This window comes from Mustela lutreola, chromosome 17 (assembly GCF_030435805.1).
Source record: "Mustela lutreola isolate mMusLut2 chromosome 17, mMusLut2.pri, whole genome shotgun sequence".
Classification (NCBI taxonomy): Eukaryota; Metazoa; Chordata; class Mammalia; order Carnivora; family Mustelidae; genus Mustela; species Mustela lutreola.
The window spans coordinates 1,253,602-1,273,555 of record NC_081306.1 but is presented as its reverse complement, the minus strand read 5'-3'; the positions used below and the strand labels follow the sequence as shown (position 1 = coordinate 1,273,555).

Sequence of the window (19,954 nt, the reverse complement as noted above, 5' to 3'; positions counted from 1 at the left end):
TGAGACGGCTGCTAACATGTAGGCCTGGAGCCCGTGTGTGAAAGTGAACCTTCTGAAGATCTTTGAATCCCAAAGCAAAGGGAAGTAGAAGCCAGAAGACTGATGAATTCCTTTAAAGCTCTGGATCCAGCCATGCCCAAAGTCATTAAAACCACTGAAATTTTCAGTTACACAGCCCAATAAATTCCCTTTTTAAAGACAAGTAACAATATGACCTCCCGCCGAACAGTCCTTAATCCACACCTTGGACAGAAACGGTGAGTCCTGGGGTCTGTTAGAATAACCAACAGTTTATTAAAAGCTTGCTGTGGGGCTCTGTGCCAACCCCATAGCTGGGAGGGGCTCCCATGTCTGCCCCCAGGTCTGGGAGCAGCCCTTTCGAAGGTCCTTCCCTTGTTCCCCTGCCCTAGCTCTGATCTCAATTAAAAAAAAAAAAAAAAAAAAAAAAAGGACAAGACGGCACAGGACGTCAGACAGCCACGGGGGAGATGGAGAGACCAGGCAACCTGACCCCAAACCCCATCCTGATCCTTCTTTCCTAGGAAGGCCTTTTCCTTCTGTTCTCCCCACCCCAGACCTGCTCTGCCACACCCCAGGTCTGGGGGGCCTGGCATCCCCAGTCCACGGCCCCATGACACAGGGCAGTATAGTTCTCTGAATATAATATATCTAGACCCACCCTTCCCCTCCCCCAGGGGACCAGATGAATATTTGACACGCACATCTCCCTCCTTTCCCGAGGCTGTGGAGGAGAGAGACCCTGGCACCATGGTGGGGAGGCAGGGGCTCCTGGTCAGCCTTGAGGCACCTATGCCCAAGCTGGCCCTGGGCCACTGGCCAGCCCAAGAAGCTCATGAGATGAGGCGGTCTGAGGGGAGCTGGAGCCAACATCCTGTCCCCCACCCTCGGATGGGCCTCCCCTTCCAGCCCTCCAGGATCAGGCTCCACCCACCCCTGCCCCTGCCCCTGCCCCTGCCCCATTCATCTGCTCCTCCATCCTGCACTTCAGGAATAGAAGTGGGAGGAACCATTGAGGATGTGGGAAGCGACACTGGTGCTGCGGCTCAGAGGCCCAGGCACCGCAGCGGCAGGTGGGCCTACACTGTCACTGCCACTGCCCCCCGAGGCCGCCCGCCGCAGGGGCTGAGGGCTGTTTCTTAGCAGCAGCAGGGCTCCACCACGGGGTGTTCCACTCTGTGTGGGGGGCCCCAGCCAGTTTGGGGGACCTGGAGGAGCCAGCAGAGAGGGCTGACGCCAGGCTGGGGGGGGCATGCCCGGTGGAGGAGGACCATGGCTCCAATGTGCCCCTGATCGGGGAACAGGACGGGAGGGCCAGGCAGGGGCAGGGGGTGGAGCGGGATAGCCCTGGGCAGCAGCCTCGGCTGGGATGCCCCCCAGAGCCATACTGGAGAAGCCCAGCCTCATGCTCTCAGCATCGAAAGCCTCGATCTCACGGGCCTGCCGCTCGAGCAAACTCCGGATTCGCTCGGAGCGCCCTGTCTGCAAGGCCAGCAGCTCCTCTTCCACCTGGGACACCCAGAAGAGAGGTTAGCACGTCTGCGGGCGGGACGTGGGGAGCCCGCCCTCCCCGATGCCCCCTGGCGTCAAAGCCCCTTACCCGCTGCTCCAGCAGTGCCCGCCTCAGAGCCACCCGCTGCTCCAGCTCCCGCAGCTCCCGCTCGTGCTGACCCTCTGTGCGGATCTTGATCTTGCTCTGGTAGGCGTTGAGCAGCTCCAGCTCCTGTTGCAGCTGCTGCCGAAGGGCCTGGAATTCTGCCTCCTGGGTCTCATCAAGCCGCAGCTGGCAAAGAGGAGAAGGCATGTTAGGGGCCTCCCCCCCGCCACACACACCCCTCCCCCGCCCCAGGTAGGCTGGGCCCTCGGGTTTCAAGCAGCAGCCAGTCTCAACATCCAGCAGAACGAAAGGTCGCCATACCCTGTGACACAGCAATTACACTTCCAGTAATCTATGGCCCTGGTACACTCGCACAGGTGCTCGGAGGAGCTCCCCGAAGCGCTGTAATAGCAAAATACTGGAAGCAACCTAAATGTCCACCAATAAGGGATGGGTTAAAGAAACGATGGTACCTTCATACCATGGAAAATTCTACACTGTTTCAAAAATGAGACTTTTCCACATGGAAAAGTGTCCAAGAAATAGAAGGTGGAAAAAGAACAGTACGTACAATACAATTTCAGATTAAGATTGTACGTAGTTTTCCAAATATGCATAGGGAAAAAAAATCTAAACTACAACTATTACCAGTTCCCTCTGAGAGGTGGGCTTGGGCGAGAGAATGGCAGGGACTAGGGCACTTCGGTGTTCTACGCTACGTGTCGTTTTTAACTGGCCCATTCCAGTGTTGTTGTGTGATCACTCTTAGAACAGCAATCTTCAAAATCCTCCAGAAGTCTGAGTAAATCGGCCCAAGGGCCACAGTCATTTTGATTTGCTCCCTGTTAACACGTTAAACTAACTCAAGCCCAGGAAAAAATTATAGCCACTCTTTGCTTGGTGGTTCTTGGTAGTCAGGCTGGCTTTGACAAGACCTCAAGAAAATACTTGAGAGAGACAATGAAACCATTGCGGAGAATACGGCCAGTGGGAGGATCCAAGTTTCCCCCCAGAACAAAAGCCCCGTCTCTGTCCACACTCCCCACTCCCACTGCCCGTAACGAAGCCGGGCACACGGAAGCCAGCCTCCACGTGCTCCCTCCCTGGACCCCAGGCCTCACCGCCTGTGAGCTGAGCATCTCGGAGATGGACTGGTCGTACTGCTCGGCTAGGATGGCCAGCTTGCGGGTCTGTTCTTCCTTGAGCCGCTTAAGGAGGCTCTTGTGCTGAGCTTTGGGCGTGGTCTCCAGCAAGTGAGCCCGCAGGGCCTTGTACTGCCGAGTCTGGATCTTACACGTCTCCTGGAACTGCTTCTTGATCTGCAGCTCCTTAGACTATGCAGTGGACGGACCAAGGGGGGTGGGGGCAAGGAGAGGAGGAGGAAGAACAACCGGGGAGAGGGGAGAAGAGAGAGAGAGAGAGAAGAGGAGACAGAAGCAGAGACAGGGAGAGGGAGAGAAACAGAAAACATGTTAGACAGAGGGGGCGGGGGGAGCTGTATACAGACAGACACGGAGAGATGGGATCGTGTTGAGAGAGATCAGGCAGATGCTCGATGGGCAAGAGACACGAAGTAAACAAGACAGGTTCCAAGAGCAAGTTCAGAGTTGGGTAGAAAACTCACAAGGAACAGCAGGAGAGTTTATGGACAGGGAACTGAAAATCTTAAGGGTACTGAGTGTACACAAGAAGCTCTGACCATGCAAAGAGGGAGAAAATACAACCCAGAGACGGAAACCCAGGAGCAGACACAGCATGTGCACAAGAGTGAGAGAACCAAGTCACACATCACACCCATGGAAGAGAGCGACACAGCTAAGGAAAGACAGAGAAGTCCCAGGTTCAGCACCTCGGGAGGGAGGGAGGGAAGGCGGAGAAGCTCCAAGCCAGAAAACGGATAAGGAGTGCCCCATCTTGGGCCACACCAGGGAAAGGGCCAAAAGAGGTGGCCAGGAAGGGCCTGACAGGCTCGCTGGGCCAGCAGCGGCTACCTGACCAGATCCTCACACTCCGGCCCCACCCCTTGTGTACTCAGCTCCCACTCCAAGCCCACAACCAAGCCCCTTTCCACGGGCCCCCCAAACTCACCACCCCTTACTGTAGAGGATTTGCAGATCCATCCCCAAGCCCTCTAGGGTAAAGCCTAATGCCAGGAGGGAAATCCAGCTCCCAGACAGAAGGGAACCACCGAGGGGAGGGGCCGGAGTGAAGGCAGGGGATGAGGGCAAAAGGACCCGGAACCTGAGGACTCTCTGGAGAGAATCCACCAATGGGGCGACTATGGGACCAAGAAGTTCTTGGAAGCTCAACAGGGGCTCAGACCTCCGAGCTGGTGGTGGTCATGGCGCAACGAAGCTATGAAGGCAGAGAGGATGAGGCTGAGGAGTGGAAGGGGTTAAGATAACGTAGATGGGGGTGAAGAGGTCATGGAACTGGGGGCCAAGGGTCCAGATTGGGGGGCATACCCGGGAGGCTAGGCGGCAGGACAAAGCAGACAGAGGCAGCCTGGGCCAAAGGTACGGTTCCGCTCAGATATTTTATTTGTGTTTGTCTTTTTCTTTTCTTTTTTTTTTTTGGTGGGGGAAAGGGGACAGGTTGGAAGGGAGACAGAAAAACAAAATCAAAGAGAGAAAAAAAAAACATGACTTCCCACCCACCGCCACCCCTGGCCCCAGGCCCGAGTTGATGAGGGTGAGGATGAGCACACACACAGCGGGAGAACAGCAATAATTTAGGGTGGGGGAGGAGTGTCGGGAGAGCACAGACTGTAACTTCCGGACTCCACGGGGGGAGGCTGCCTGTCTGCAGGTCCGAAGGGCCGGGGCGAGGCGGGGAGGCACACTAAGGAAGGAGGGGTGAAAGGGGGGGGGACTGGGACCGGAGAAACCTCACTGAGGAGTGGGGGATAAAGTGCTCGATGCTCCGGATTCGGGCTGAGGAGGAGCTAGAGGTGGTTACCTCCAGGGAGGCAGGGCCCGGGACTGGCGGGTTCGGGATCGCCGCCCAGTTAGAGTCCCAGGTGCTGGCTGGCGAGAAGCAGGAGGCCCTGGCCGGCGCTGACTGCGCGGCAGCAGCCGGGGGATACGGCTGGGCCTCTCGCCCCGGAGCAGGCCCCAGCTGGCCAGGGTGTGGATGGCCCAGGGGGGCAAGTGCGAGGCTAACCCCTGGCTGGCCCGTGCCAGGCGCCAGTTCCAGCCCTTGCACAGGGTCCAAAACCTTGCCAACAGGGCTAGTGGGTGTCGGGCGGCGCGGGAATTACCCCGCCGGGGCCCAGGGACAGGCAAACGGCTGCGGAAGCCATCCTTGTTGGTTTTAGGGTACAGTGCAAACAGGCCCCGGTCCCCCACAGCCCCACAGCCCTGCAGGGCACGAAAGGCCATGGGCGACAGGCGCAGCAGGGCCCGTAACCAGAGTCGAGAGATACCCCGGCGCATCCGGGGGCCCTGCTGCCGCACCCATTTGCCCCCAGCTGCAAGAGCTGCCAGAGGTAGAGCCAGACCTGGCCAGGCTAGGAGCCAGGAGGCCCCAAGGCCCAGAGGGACACCCATAAGGCCACGGCGCCAACTCAGACCCAGGACGGCCCCCAGTGCGGTGCCCTGGGCCAGGAGTAGGAACAGACTGGGGGGCAGGTGCAGAGCTGTACAAAGAAGTAGGTAGGAGGCCCCCAGGCCCACCAGCCCCACCTCAAGGGCCAGCAGCGATGCCTGCAGGCCACCCCCGCCCTGCGCTGCCAGCAGTGGGAGTAGCAGCAGAAGTAGTAGGGGCAGGAGGCCAGAGGAGGACCCCACTGCAAAGGACAGGCCTGCCAGGAGACCGTGGGACAGAAGTCCAGGGAGCTGGTTAGCAGGGCTGTGCCTCAGATGTGTTGGAGGGGGTTCAGGGGGGATGTCTGGTGAGGGACAGCCATCTCCAGGATCCCTCAGGGTCCTAACCGGAGCTCCCTCCTCCTCCTCCTCCTCCTCCTCGGGGACTGGGGTTAGTGCTGGGCCTGGGATCCAGCCAAACTCAAACTCCTCATCCAGCAGGCTCCCGCCCTGCTGGCCCCATAACCTCCACTCCCCAGCTGCCTCCTGGCCTACGATGCTCCTCTCCTGGGGGGCCACGGACGGGACTCTAAGTTCTTCTAGCTCCTCCTCAGGCAGACCCCAAACTTCCTCATCAACCAAACTCCTATGTTTCTGTGGACCGGGACTAGAGATTCCTGATTCTTCCCCCAACATCCTCTGTTCCTCTGGCTCCAAGGTGGCCCCTTCCTTTCCCAGAATCCTTCTCTCTGGAACTGCTTCCTCCTCCTCTCCCAGAATTCTTTGGTTCAGTACTGCCTCCTGGCCAGATGAGCAGGGCTGCTCTTCTCTAGGGGTGCCTGTGCTGGGTGGTCCCAGAGCCCCAGGAGTGGGGAGCGGGAGGCCCGGGGGACGCTGGCCTGCACGTACTTTGAGGCTCTTGGGCTGCTGGCGAACCTGGGCCGCGTGCTTCTGCCGCAACTCCTGCTCACGCCGCTTGTTGTACTCCAGCTGGTTACCCAGCTCCGTCTGGTGCTGCAGGCGGGTGAGCTCGGCCCGTGTGCGCTGGACGGCCTGGAGCTGCCGTAGCTCCAGCTCCCGCGTGGCCTCGTGCTGCCGCAGCAGCAGTGCACACTCCAAGTCCTTCTGGGTCTGCTTCTTGTTCAAATCCTGAGGCAGAAGGGAGGCAGGGCCCCGAGCCCAGTCAGGAAGCCTTGTTGGTGTCAAGAGAGCCCCAGGACTCCCCGGCAGAGGGAGCTGAGCACAGGGAGCTAAGGGATGTAAGGGAGCCAAGCTCCCGGCTGGTGTGGGAGCAGAAGCCTAGGGAGCTCTAGCGGGGTCTAGCGGGGTCTGGCAGGCATGAGGAAACAAGCCAAGCTGGCACACGGCAGAGGGCAAAGGGGATAGATGAGCCCAAGTGAGGCAAACGAAGGGGTAGGTGCCTGTGCTGTGGGCGGGAATGGGGGACGGGGTGGCCCACCTCGCGCAGCAGGTCCTGGTCCAGGCTGTGACGCGCCAGAAGCATCTTGCGCTTATACTGGCGACACTGAAGCTCAAAGTACTGGCGCTGCCGCCGCAGCAGCCCTGCCTCCTCCTCCGCCTGGCACTGCTGGAGCTGCTCCTTCTGCCGCAGAAGCCACTCGGCCTTCTCCCGCTTGGGGGTGCTGGGGTTCTCCTGGAGCTCCTGGGCAAGACAGTGGGGAGGGCAGGGGGTCAGGGCGCCTCGCCCAGCACAGCACCCCCCCCCCACCACGGCTGCGGCCCGGGCCCACCTCCTTCAGCTGCTCCTTCCGCAGTTTGTATGTTCGCTTCTGAGCCTCCAGCAGGGCGGCCAGCTCCTTCTTCTGCTGCCCGAGGATGTGCTGCTGGAACTTACGCTCCTCGGCCTGGGCTGCTCGGGCCTCCTTCTCACCGATGGCCTGGTGCCGCCGGGACAGCTTTTCTGCCTCAGCCCCAAAGCCAGCGCGCTGGGCCTCGAGCTCCCGCTGCAGCCTCGCGCTATGCTCCTCCCGTTCACCCCGCAGCCTCGACTCCAGGGCCAGCAGCTGTTTCTGGTGCTGTCGTCGCATCCGCTTATAGCCGCTCAGCTGCTCCCGCAGCGCCGAGTCCTGCTCGTGCTCCTGGATCTGGCGGCTGACCTGGGGCAGGAGGGAGAATGAGAAGCGGGGCTCAGCTCTGCCCACCTCGTTAACACACACGGCGCAACGGTCGCTGGGCTCCACCGGAGAGCACGCGTGTCGGACTCACAGGTTGAATTCTTATCTGGCGCTTTCCTCACACTCAGCCCCCGGGAGCCTGCTGCCTCCACAGGATGCCGGGCACACAGTCCAATTCACAGACTGCTGAGACCCAGGTGAGACCCCAGGCCCAGCACAAAAGTGGCAACAATTCAAACTAAGTCGAAATCAGAAATACCTGGGCTATACGCCCACTTACTAACTTACTAAGCCTCAGTTCCCTCGCCAGCTCAATGGGGCAATGATCTCCTTTTGTAGGAAGCTGTGGAGATCCAACTGTGATACAGATGAACTAGTGTCTAATAAAACGCGCTGATCTAGCAAGTGTTGGCTTCCTTCCATTTCACCAAACACTGAAGTGTAATAAGGAGTCGGTAAGGACTCCTTACACAGCCCCGGAGATGGGAGCTCGGCCATGAGATGCTGGAAGTATCAAGAACACTGGGCCTGGATGTCCCCACCTGAGGTTTGGAGCTCAGGTCCCATTGTCAAGTAGGCATGACTCCAACCAGTCCAGGTGGCCAAGTCCCTGGAAGTTACAGACCTCTCTGCACAGCACCAAAGCACTGAGCATCACAGGATGTGAAGGGCTGTCCCAGCACAACACTCGACCACAAGTGTTAGCCACAGAATGCAGCAGACTGACCACTGGCCTCTAAGGTAATCGATGCTGGTGCCCGCAGCTAAGCAAAAATGTCATCTAATGGTGCACTGAAAGTGTGGACGAAAACTACATTCCGTGAAAAGTCTATCATTTTCTCCTGTGAACGGAGAAAAACGTCCCCGTGACTTGATTTTAGGAGGATCGAGGTCCTGCTTAATTTGAAAATTTGAGAACCACCAAAGGTGTTTGGGCAAGTGCCTTGGACAAGAGCACGTCTGAGTCACGATTCTCTCATTTCTCCAATGGGCTGTACCCTCTCCCCGCAAAGGAGCTGGAAGGATGAGAGGCAGGCATGAGTGCGGGCCTGAGAGCCAATCACTGGTATGAGGCAGACACTGGCCACCATTCCTTGCCCTCCAGGGATGTAAAATCCAGCACATCTGTCATAATGCCATGTGGGAGCAACAACGCACAGAGATGTGAAGCTCCTGGCTGGCCAGGAGCCTGGGAAGACGCCACAGGACATACTAATTAAGCCTAGCCACGAGGATGGAGCAAGAGTTCACCAAGCTTGGAATACCCATATCAGGCGATGTAACCAAAACATTCTGCTGAGAGTCTGCTGAGTGGGGAAGGTTGAGGAGAAAAGGTGAGAGAAAACAACAGAAAGTGAGGGTGGAATCTGCACTTAATCCAGCACCACAGCTGGGAAAAATCATCTCTGGACTCGGAGTCTGGGGCATCCAGGCTGAGGGCGGATGGCCACGCTTACCAGGGAGGCAGTACGGATGGTGGCAAAGTGGTCCCGGTTGCGGCAGTAGGCCCGGCGGCGGGCAGAAGAGGTGGCAGAGGCGGGAGCCGGGGCGGCCGGCGGCTGCAGAGGGCTGGGGGTCATCTCTGGCTGGTAGGGGTCATCATACAGGTTGTCAGAACCCTAGAGGAAAGGAAGGTAAAAGGGCTGTCCAAGGTTCAGAGGCTACTGGGCCCAAAGGGAGTTCCCCGGAGACCCCATGAGACTTAGCGAAGCAATCACACGGGAGGGAGAGCGGGGGACCGGCCGTGGCACCGCCAGGCTTACGGAGGGCAAGGCGCGCACCGGCAGTCGCTGGATGACGGAACCGTGGGAGGTGACCGTGTGCTCCCCCTCCTGCATCATGGCCAGCTCTCGGGCTTCGGGCCCGTCTTCCTCCTCCTCTTCCTCTTCCTCCTCCTCCTCCTCCTCCTCCTCGTTGTCTGAAGCATCCGCTAGGCTGTTGACCGAACTGCTCTGGCTGGAGGCGCTGATGGACATGCTGGGCACTGAGTGGCTACTCTCTAGACTGGTCAGCGTCCCAGCCCGGTGCATGTAGGGCTCGGCCTCCTGCGGACAGGGCGCAGGCTGTCGGGCGGGGAAGGGGAAGGACAGGGGAGGGTGTATAGGGGCAGCACAGGGAGACAGGGTAGGAAGAGGGAGAGGGAAAGTGAGCCAAGCGGCTGCCAGGAGGCGAGCACAACACGGCGGTATACGGGGTGCTATGGTAAGCTGGGTCACCTCCTCCTCCTCTGGGGCCTCAGCACCAGGGCCATTGGGTGCCTCTTGGAACAGTATCTTCTTCATCTTACGGTACTGCAGGTTGTCTAGCTCCCGCACAGCATCCTTAGTTCTCTGGATTAGGTCCATGATGACCGTGGGTGGCCGTTCCCGGAGCACAAAGCGGTGCTGAGGGGAGAGAATGCTGAGGCCTGCTGCCAAGCACCCTGCCTCCCAATATCCCATGGGCTCTGGTGTTCCCTCTGCCCTGAGATACTTCCCTGGGACTCATGTCCACCATGAACTGATGCTAGCCTTGTCCTAACCCCTGCTCCTGCATGAATTTTCACCACCCAATCACTACTCCCGGGGCAGTTGCCTGTTCTCCCAGGCACGGCTGATAGACAAGAACAGTCAGGAGATCTGGATTGTAGTCCAGGTCGTCTGTCAAAGTGCTGTGTGCCCCTGGACACATCATGAGGCCTCTCTGGACCTCATAAGGTATCCCATGATTATAAAGCAAATAGGCCAACCTAGACTGTCTTCATCAGTTCCCAACTAGAGTTCCTTAGGCCTCCATGGATCTGTGAAGGGACTAGGGGCCCCTCTACTTTTGGTAACTCAAAAAACACCTAAGGGAAATCATACATTTACCCAAGACAAGGCTACACAGGCTTTTGGCTTGAATTACATCAGATCAGTGTGGCAACCCTGGTTATCGCACGCAGACCAGAAGCTCTGGCTGGCAATTACATACATCTTTGATTAATAAAAGATGGGAAAACAAGTTATTACTTAATAAGTAAAGGCAGTCTTCTAGACAAAATCTTGCAAAACACAAAGTCCACTGGGCACTGGGAAGGGGGGTGGGAATTCGTAGGTGAAGTGGCTGGTGGAGGAAGAACTGGGAATCCCTAATGTCACTGAGGGCTTCCTCCAGTGATTCTAACGAGCCACAGTTCTAGGAGACTGCTAGGGCAGTGAGCCCTCACCTTCAGAAGAACCTCTGAGGTTGGTCTGTCTTGAGGGATCTTCTGAAGACAGGAGTCAACAAAATTCCGGAAGTACTCAGACCTAAATGTCAGGGGCGGGTAAGGGAGAGGTGGGAAGGGCATGAGCCACGCAGCCTCACCCTCTGGAAAGTCGAACCCCTGGGCCCAGGAATCCCCGTCCTCACCAGTGTCCTGACTGGAGCACGGGGGACTCATTCTGTGCAATGTGGTATAAGGCACTCATCGCATTCATGTTGAACAGCGGTGGTTTCCGTTCCGCTACAGAAAAAGTCAACAGGCAGAAGGTGAGAGGTGGCAGGTAGGCAGCGGAGGCTAGAACGGAAATCAAAAGATTTGGGTCCAGGGGCGCCTGGGTGGCTCAGTGGGTTAAGCCGCTGCCTTCGGCTCAGGTCATGATCTCGGGGTCCTGGGATCGAGCCCCGCATCGGGCTCTCTGCTCAGAGGGAGCCTACTTCCTCCTCCCTCTCTCCCTCTGCCCACTTGTGATTTCTCTCTGTCAAATAAATAAATAAAATCTTTAAAAAAAAAAAAAAAAGATTTGGGTCCACACCTCAGCTCCCTGACTTCCTTGCTGACCAAGTCTCATAATCTCAATTAATTCCCTCTGTAAAATTCAATATTGACCCTTTCCCCTGCACACAGTGGAGGAGAGATCAAAGAAAACAACATGTGCGTAAGCACGGGAGGAGGCCGAAGGAAACAGTTATCAGCCCGGCTAACATTTATTAGGTTCCAAATAGGAGCCAAAAACTTGCTAAGTGTTATGGGGAAGTTAAGGAAAAACAAGACAGGGGCCCTATCCTCGAAGAACTTCCAGCCCAACAGGGAAGGAGACAGAAAAACGGCTGGAAGTGGGGTGTGCATGGCGGGCCCTCAAACTGGTACCCAGGCAGGGGATCGAGGGCAGGTCTTTTGGAAAAAGGGATACTGGAGCGAGGCCTCAGCTGAGAAGTTAAAAGCCAGGAGGAGTTCCTTGTGGGCCAGACACATGTTTTGTGGTGTTTATGTTTTTTGGCCTGAACACTTTTTTTTTTTAAGATTTTATTTAATTTATTTGACAGAGAGAGAAAGAAACAGCGAGAGAGGGAACACAAGCAGGAGGAGTGGGAGAGAGAGAAGCAGGCTTCCCACTGAGCAGGGAGCCCGATGCGGGGCTCAATCCCAGAACCCTGGGATCATGACCCGAGTAGAACGCAGACACTTAATGACTGAGCCACCCAGGAGCTCCTAAACAGTGCTTTTTTTTCAAAAAAGATTTTATTTATTTATTTGACAGAGAGAGAGAGATCACAAGTAGGCAGAGAGGGAGGCAGAGAGAGAGAGAAAGGAGGAAGCAGGCTCCCTGTTGAGCAGAGAGCCGGATGCGGGGCTCAATCCCAGCACCCTGAGATCACGACCCGAGCCGAAGGCAGAGGCTTAACCCACTGAGCCACCCAGGCACCCCAAACAGTGATTTTTGAATAAAATTCCAACCTAACAATAACCATCATCATCATCACCACTATCATCTAAATTTCAAGTTTCCCCTAAAGAATTAGATCTGATGAAAAGGAGCTGACATTCCTGCACAATGACGGGCTAGAACTAAGCAACAGCAATCTCCAGTTTGCCAGAGCCTTCTCCTCATTGCTTCTCTGATACAGAATATCAGCTGTCATTTATAATCAGGACTGATTGTTTCTTTGGCAGTAGAGAAACAGTCTCTGCATTCATGTCTCTACCAAAAACTAGAAATATAAAGGACAGCTCCCAATTTTTCTCATACCTGGCCTGTTTCACATATTTGCAACACCTGTCCGGCTGTGGCCTTAAATGGCAAATGCAGACATGTGGAGATGGAGAACAAGAATACGTGCAAATCTCGGCCTTCGGGGAGAAGACACAATATAAACCGAGGCAAGACAGTAGAGAAGTTCCCGGCAAGCTCAGGAGGAGAGAGCCAAGCTTCCGGCAGCAGAAGCTTCAGCTGGGTGGAAGGAAGGCTGGGGACGGCGTCAGTCTTGAAGGCAATGGGGAGCATTAAAGGCTTATGGAGGGGAGCGAAGCAGCAGCAGCAGCACCCAGCTGGGCGGGTCTCTCCGTAAGAGAGACCGGAGGGAAGAAGAGACTGTAGGTGGGAAACATCAGCACAGGAGGAAGTCACTGATAAGAGAACCTAAGGGCATTTCTTTTTGCGGCAACTAGCTGTGCCGGGCACCACGTTGAAGGCTTCACCAACACTACCGTGCAAACGGTTGTGTGAGTAGCGTAAGCTGGACAGGCTCCAAGGCCTCATGAACTCACTTGAGCCTAACCTCTGGCCTTACCACTCAATGCTTTTGACATGGCATTACGTGCAATATTCCAAACAACTGAAGCCAGGCTCGGCTCCCCACGTCTGCTCTTTCCTGTCTGGAATGCTCTTCCCTCCAGTCTTCACACAGCTACTATTTGTCTTACCATTCTGCCTAGACATCTCCAGTACGAGGAGACCTTCCCTCAGCCCCTGAACTAGGTCAGGTCCCTTGTTCTACGGTTGTACTGTTCCTGAAACTTCTCCTTCCAGCTTCTATCGCACTGAGAGAAAACATGCCTGTTTCCCCAACCAGAAGGTAAGTTCCATGAGGGCAAGAACCTCATTCACGGCTCTACCCCCAGAACCTGCTGCCATAGCATGGCACTCGGTGGGCATTCAAAAAATATAGAGGGGCGCCTGGGTAGTTCAGCAGGTTAAGCCTCTGCCTTTAGCTCGGGTCATGATCCCAGGGTCCTGGAACGGAGCCCCACGTCGGGCTCTCTGCTCAGTGGGGAGCCTGCTTCTCCCTCTGCCTCTGCCTGCCGCTCCCCCCTTGCTTGTGTTCTCTTTCTGTGGGATAAATTAAATCTTAAAAAGAAAGAAAAGAAGACAGAGAACTAGAGTAGTGGACAGGAAGGGAAGAGTGGTTCGAAATCTTCAGGTCTAAGAGCTGTTAGGATTTGACAGCTAACTGACTCGGGGACCAAGGGTAGAGTCAAACGGACAGGAGTTTGAAAGCCTGCGGAGGAGACGGTGTGGGGATGGTAAGAGAAAGAGAAAGGAGTGGAGAGGAAAAAAGGACGAGGGCACAGAGGACGCGTCCTCACCCAGCTCGATGCACGTTATCCCCAAGGACCAGACATCCACCTTGCCATCATACTGCCCCTCGTCCATTGCCAGGATCACCTCCGGAGCCATCCTGGGAGAAAGGTCAGAAGAAAGAGGCTGATCGGGCACCCAGACTCTGCCAACTCCTGCTCCCAACATCCTGGGGACTCTCTCCACTCACCACGACTCCCACTCACCAGTACGGGGTGCCCACAAAGGAGTTGGCGGGTGCCATGATCGACGCAGAGCCGAAGTCCCCCAGCTTCACCAAGCCTGGCTCCGACAGCAAGATGTTTCCGGCCTTCACATCCCTACCAGAGACAACGCCCGGGGGTAAGGCACGCGTCTCAGGAAGGCTGCGCAAGGCTTCAGCACCAAGTTTCTATGAAGGCCACAGCCCAGCCAAATGAGCAGTGGAGACTGCACCCCTCACAGCCACCGTCGCTGCAGCTCGTACCTATGGATCATGTTGTGGGAGTGCAGGTAAGCCAGACCCTGAAGGGCCCCGTGCGTCACAGCCGCAATCTCCACCTCCTGAAGGGGCTTCTTGTGCACTGGGGAGTGAGGGAGAAACACCAAACTGAAGGGAGCCCAGGGGTGGGGATGGAACAAGCTCCCTTCCCCTACAGCGTCTTTGCTCTTCTCCCTTCTCCCACTTGTTGGCCAGAGCCACTTACCTTCTAGAAGGTCAGAAGCTGAGCCCAGGCAATACTCCATCACCAGCTAAGAAAGGAGAGCGGGTCAGAGATCCAGCGCCCCCAGCCCCATCTCCCTTGGGCAGAGATCCAGACAGTGTCTCTGCCCATCCTGCAGTCACTGCGCCCGGGGGTGAAAACAGAGAGGGAGGACGACCGAGAAAGCGACATTGCTGAGAGTCCCTAGAGCCAGGGCGTCCTCTAGAAACAGCCCAAGATGCCACGACTCCCAACTGAATCTCTTCAAAGCCCCATTCTAGCTCCACTTCCTCCAGCCCATGTGCCCCTTTCCAACTACTAACAGTTTACGTCCATCTTCAAACCAGCCTCTCCTTCTGGACAAACACTGCTATTCATGGGTTTGTCTGAGGACTAAAGAAGTTGGGGGAGACTTCCTCCTCTCCAAGGTCCCTATAACGGCACCTGGAATAGGGCCCGCCTAAGAGACTGGACCAGGACAAGGACGGGGGCAAAGATCAGGCCAGAGTCGGGGGCTAGCTCACCCAAGCCGTATGCTCTCTCAGGTAACAGCCCCGGTACTGAATGGTATTGGGGTGCCGGAGCTTCTGCAGGAACCGCACCTCCTTGATGATATCCTGCCACTTCTGAGAGGTCAGAGGAGGAGAGGCTTACTCAGCCTCAACATTGAGATTGGGGTTCCCTGCTCTGCCCCCCAGCAGTCTCTTCAAACCTAACCCACCTCATTGGATTGCTTCCCACTGTAGGACATCTTCTTGATGGCCACCACCTCACTATTCCGGACATCTCGGGCCTGTGAGACCAGATCAGAAGGTGGTGAAGGCCCCTGGTGAGAACTGGGCAGCGGGCAGTCTTGTTGGCCCAGCAGGGGAGGGCAGGAGAGGCCGGCGTGGTACAGCCGTGTAGCGGGCTGTGGACCCAGGTCAGGAAGAAGGCAGTGCCTGCCCCTACCCCATTTTCCTAAGCCCCAACTCACAAAGTACACAGCTCCAAAACTGCCATGGCCGATTTCCCGGAGATCAGAGAAGAGCTTTTCAGGGTCATCCTTGAAGAAGAGCTCAGCCACATCGGGGTCCTTCAGGCTCCCGGCCCGGCCCCCAGCTGGCATGATGGCCCCTGGGGGCCCTGAGAGTGGGGCCTGACCTGGAGAATGAAGAGCAGATCCTTAGAGCAAAGATGGGACAGTAAGAGGGAGAAAGGAAGGGGCCTCTCAAGTTTCTGCCTTCTCCTCCACTAGTTCCCTGATGAGGGGGAGGCACGGCAGAGGAAGGGCAAGGGGGAGATTAGGAACAACATCAAAGCTCCAAAAAAATGAAGTTGCCCTGGCAACCAGAGCACGGGGGCCGGGTCCCTGGAGTCCCTAAAACTGCTAGGAAGACTGAGAGCAAAGCATCCTCACCACCGCCAGCCCCCAATAAGATCCATTTCGCTACAACCCTTACTTCCTGCCTCAAGAATAAAAGATCCCACCTCCTAGCCAGAACCCCGATTCCCAAGTGTCCTGTCCGACAACTCCCATACCCCCCATATTTCCAGGCACCTTCCTGTTCCCCTTGGCGTTGAGGCCCCTCCTCCCTCAACCTCTCACACCCTGGAAGAGAGCAGGAAACAGCCAGGCCGGAGGCAGTGGAAATCCGGCCTTTGTTAGAAGTGGGTACTGGCCCACAAGGGCCAGAGGACTTGCTCTCAAAAAGGGTTAGGGACACTGTGGTAGGAAGGAGGTGTAGAACGGGAAGGACAGGGACCGCAGTGACCGCTGGCTTTTCGGGCCTGTGACCTGGGCCGCCCTACTTGCCCAGTCCAACCACACGTGGTTCATGAAAAGGTCCAGAACGTTTGCGGGGTACCAAGATTCAATCCTTCCCACAATTTTATGAGAATTTACTATTACCCCTATCTTGCAGATGGGGAAATAAACTCCGAAAAGGTTAAGTCTTGCCCAAAGCTGGTCCTCTGCTGCTGTGCAGGAAAGAAGCAGGGCCAGACAGTGGTCACCATTTTACAGACTCTGTGACTGAGGCACAGAAAGGAAGCAGGATTTCTCCAAGGTCAGAGAACAGGATCCTCTCTCCGTCAGGCCAGTGTGCTTATTACTGTCTTAGCAACTCCCCTCAAGCTCCTGCCCATCCTGCAGGAAGCCTCCCTTGGCCAGTCTAGCCTTGAGGGCGCGCTCCTAGAGCACACAGCCCGGTACCCCCAGAAAGCTCCCGGAGCAGGAAGAAGCCAGGACCCCGCCCCTCGGCCCCAGGGAATTTCAGGCCAGGCTCCCGGCTAAGCACTTGTTGGAATTTAGGCACAAAAAGAGCTTAGAGCAGAGCTGGACTCCCAGGGCAGAGTTCTAGCTCCTTTAAAGCACCTAACAATTTAGCGTGTAATTATATTCTGCCGTGCATTGTTTCCTGTTGTGTGGTTAATTTGGTCTCCTTAGCCCAACTGGAAGCTGGAGGGCAAGAAGTAAGCCTGACTCTTCAGTGGGCCCCCAGGGTGCAGAGGGCTTAGAATAGCCTAGGAGATTGATTGACTGCCCTCAGCCAAGCCCTCAGCAGCTCCCAAGCTGCTCCAAACAGGCCCCTCTCTCCACTCTCCCGCCAGCCACACCGCCAGCCACCTCTCACCCCCACCAAACACCCACTCACCAAGGCAGGGGCTCACAACTTGCCACAGGAATCTTCTTGACCTCTTTACCAGCACCCAGCCCAGAATGCCGACCCAGGACCCCAAGCCACGCACGAGGGATGCCAGCAAAACATCACACTGGGCCCCTTCCTCCAATAAGGAACGTGTGTGTGGCTACCCATGTCTGAGCGAAATCACAGCCACCTTCTCAAACAATGTTCCCACCCTTCTGCAGATGAGGAAACCCAAGTCCGCCTGTCCCTCAGCTACACTCCCAGTCCAGCTCGCCAGCAACATCCAACAACAGGGTTTTCCGGAGGCTCCTTATACTTGGTCTTCTCTTTGATAAAATGATGGCAGCACAGGGCTGTTGTGAGGTGTTTAATGAGATCTCGAACCTACAAACACTGTGCAGACACTTGGCATATGGACCTCTCCTTCCCTGCCTCCAGGGTCAGCACAAGGATTTCATACTTTGGGGACCATCCTACCCCAGCAGCGTGGCTTCGACTGTGAAGAGACCCCACGATGGCTATCATTTGTCACAAGAGAGAGCCCTCGCAGGAACCCAGGCCAACGAACGGAATCAGGGTAACGATGAAGGTCACAGCCGAGAGAAAAATCCACAAGACAGAAGACAGGCGTCAGAAAACGCTTCGGAGTACAGCCCTCCCCAAAAGGAAGCTCTTCTTCCCCTCACTCTTCAGTCTCACCCCAACTCATTCGCCTCTGGATCCCTGACCAAGAAGAGATGCCCAGAGACAGGGATGGAGCGGGGTGGGGGCAAAACTCGATCAAGAATCTGGGTTTCAAAATCCTAATTCTGCCACTGTGTGACCTTGGGCAACCTCTCCAGGCCTCAATATTCTCAACTGCAGAATGGGAAGACTGCAAGGAAAGCGGCCCCCGGGGGAGTGGAGGGGGAGGGGTCGCGGGAGAAAGCCCCTGTAAAGCACTTTCTAAATGACAGATCGCTCACACCATCCGCGGGAGGCTGGAAGGTAACGATCCAGCTAGGAGAACACACTGCCAGGCACTCCTCAACACAAATGCACACACACACACACACACACACACACACACACTGCCTGGAAAGGACCGTCCAAGCAGACCAAGCCTAAGACACAGGTAGGTGGACCCACCCTGCAGCTCAAAGGCAAGGGATCAGCCCCCCAAAGCCATCCAGAGGAAGGGGTACAATCAGAGAACAGGCAGCTGTAAGGGGCCAAGTGAACACAGACCAGGAGAGTGCAAACCCGTCTGGTTAGCTCAGGCACCCTAGGGTGTCACCCCCCCCCCCGTGACATCGAAGACCCTGTCTGTCACCTTAGGTCCCCCATCGCACGGACATAATGAAGAGGAACAAGGTGGCCGCAGAAGGCTCCGCTAGCCAGAGGCTCGCCACCGGCCCACGGGGCTTCATCCTGGGAAGAGGGCCTACCCAGGCCCCGTTCCTCCAAAAGGAGCACCCTTTCTTCTCAATGCTAGACAAGGGACCCGCGCCCCTGCCCCCCGTGTCTCACCTGGTAGGGGTCACTATGGTGCCCCAGCGCTTCCGCCTGCTCCCGGGGTCCTCCAGCGGCTCTGCCCGGCTGGGAGAGGGGCAAGGAGACCTCTCCCCTTGCCACCTCTTCCTCGGCTTCCGCCCTTCCTGAGGGGCGGGCCCGGGAAGCCTCCCCTGGAGGGGAGGGGGTGACAACCTGATCTGACCTCGCGGTCCAGTCCTCCTCCTCCTCGAGGGCGACCGTTGCTGAATCCCGGATTTCTGGTTGTGGGGTCTGAACCCCAGATACTTGGGCGAAGGGAAGCTGAATCTGGTATCTGATCGCGCGGGGAATGAGCCCCGGATACCGGTGCGCGCGGGGCCTGAACCCCAGGTTTCTGAAATCCTATGAAACAGAGCCCCAGGTTTAAAGAGGCTGGGGCCCGGGTCCTGGATATGTGGGGTCGGGGGGCTGATGCCCGGATATCTGCGAAGCGAGGGGCAAGCCCGGAGATTCGCGACCGAAGGGCCTGAGCCCCAGCTCTCCGGCCGCCGACAGGGGCCCACCCCGAGGACGTCCGGCCGCACGGCCCCTCTCACACCGGGGTCCGAGGGTGACAGCCCTCCCTCCCGCCCCGGCCTCCTCCCTTTCCCCTTTTCTCCCCTGAGGGCAGCTGAAGGGTTGCAGCTACGGACGGTCCCCGCGCCTCCGCTCCCCTCCTCTTCTCAGGCTCAGCCTCTCTCCGCACCACGGCCCCGGGCTCGTCCCGGTCTCCCTCTCCCTCTTCCTCCCAATTCCAAGATGGAGACCGGGCGGGAGCGCGCAGGCGCGGTAGGGACGCCGGGCCAAAGGGGGCGGAACCCCCAGGAAATGGCCCCGCCCCCCTATCCTCACTGCCGGGGCCAGGGAGACGGGCAGCTACCGGGCCGGAGTGCGCGCGCGCTCCGCCACGCGGACCCTGGGTGGGAGGAGGCGGGGAGAAAGGCTAGGCTTGGAGGGGGAGGAGCTCAGCAAGCGGTCCGACAAGTGGCCGTGGAGAGAGCTGCGGCGCATGCGCTCGCCCCGCCTCAGCGCCGAGCCCGAGCTTGTTGCTAGGGGAAGCTCTGAGGGGGCGCGAGGGGGAGGAAAGAAGCGGCCGGATCTGCGCCTGCGTACAGGGCAGCGGTTGGGAGGGGCCAGGGAAGGAGGCTCGCTGGGCGCGGAGAAGGCGGGAAAACGGACGGCTCTGGGTGGTCACCGCACAGCCCGGACGCGGGCTCCCGCGCTCGAGGCCTCGGTGCTGGGGACACGCAGTCCGTCCGACCCCTTCCGGACGCAGGCCTTTCGCAGCTGCGCGACCCGCTCGGGCCCCCGGCACTGTCCGGCCTGCTCGTGGCCATCCCGCCGGAGGCCCTCGACGAGGGGCGCTACCGAGTCTCCGCTGACGAGAACCCGGCACGGGGCGGCGCGGCTGCGCGAGACCCAGGGTCTTCCGAAGGCGGGTCAGGGCGGGGCGCAGCCGCGGCCACCGTGCCTCACGCCGGCCGCCGTCCCCCACCGGAGCCGCCGTCCCCCACCGGAGCCGGAGCCGCGGCTCGGCCACGCCCGCAAGCCGT

At 57.6% G+C, this 19,954-nt stretch overlaps 2 protein-coding genes across 8 annotated transcripts; both read right to left on the bottom strand.

The window, feature by feature from the left end:
• Positions 1 to 270: 270 nt before the first annotated feature.
• TAOK2 (TAO kinase 2) lies at positions 271 to 15,402 on the bottom strand. 7 transcript variants are annotated; one of them, XM_059155556.1, is made up of 18 exons: positions 15,236 to 15,402; positions 14,981 to 15,052; positions 14,784 to 14,885; positions 14,263 to 14,308; positions 14,043 to 14,139; positions 13,783 to 13,896; positions 13,585 to 13,676; positions 10,647 to 10,740; positions 10,462 to 10,543; positions 9,491 to 9,658; positions 9,038 to 9,337; positions 8,732 to 8,893; positions 6,891 to 7,256; positions 6,599 to 6,802; positions 6,049 to 6,288; positions 2,737 to 2,949; positions 1,619 to 1,801; positions 271 to 1,527 (listed from the first exon to the last, which is right to left on the bottom strand). In XM_059155556.1, exons 1-18 carry the CDS (start codon positions 15,365 to 15,367, stop codon positions 1,006 to 1,008), a joined length of 3,189 nt encoding a protein of 1,062 aa, XP_059011539.1. In that variant the 5' UTR covers positions 15,368 to 15,402; the 3' UTR covers positions 271 to 1,005. The 7 variants fall into 7 exon arrangements, with proteins under 7 accessions (XP_059011539.1, XP_059011540.1, XP_059011541.1 ...); XM_059155557.1 differs by having other exon boundaries at positions 9,056 to 9,337; XM_059155558.1 differs by having other exon boundaries at positions 9,056 to 9,319.
• On the bottom strand, positions 15,266 to 19,412 carry LOC131820010 (translation initiation factor IF-2). The gene is given in 7 exon segments (XM_059155487.1): positions 15,266 to 15,402; positions 18,399 to 18,677; positions 18,680 to 18,749; positions 18,751 to 18,860; positions 18,863 to 18,916; positions 18,919 to 19,070; positions 19,282 to 19,412. Coding segments are annotated over 6 exon segments (783 nt in total). The 3' UTR covers positions 15,266 to 15,402; positions 18,399 to 18,411.
• Between the last annotated feature and the right edge of the window lie 542 nt (positions 19,413 to 19,954).

Bases quoted from the DNA above. Each gene is read 5' to 3' on its own strand.
- TAOK2 (XM_059155552.1), bottom strand. From the start codon at position 15,367: ATGCCAGCTGGGGGCCGGGCCGGGAGCCTGAAGGACCCCGATGTGGCT. The intron at 15,053-15,235 runs GTGAGTTGGGGC...CTGGTCTCACAG, and splicing joins GTTTTGGAGCTGTGTACTTT to GCCCGAGATGTCCGGAATAG. The intron at 6,803-6,890 runs GTGGGCCCGGGC...TGTCTTGCCCAG, and splicing joins GGAAGGAGCAGCTGAAGGAG to GAGCTCCAGGAGAACCCCAG.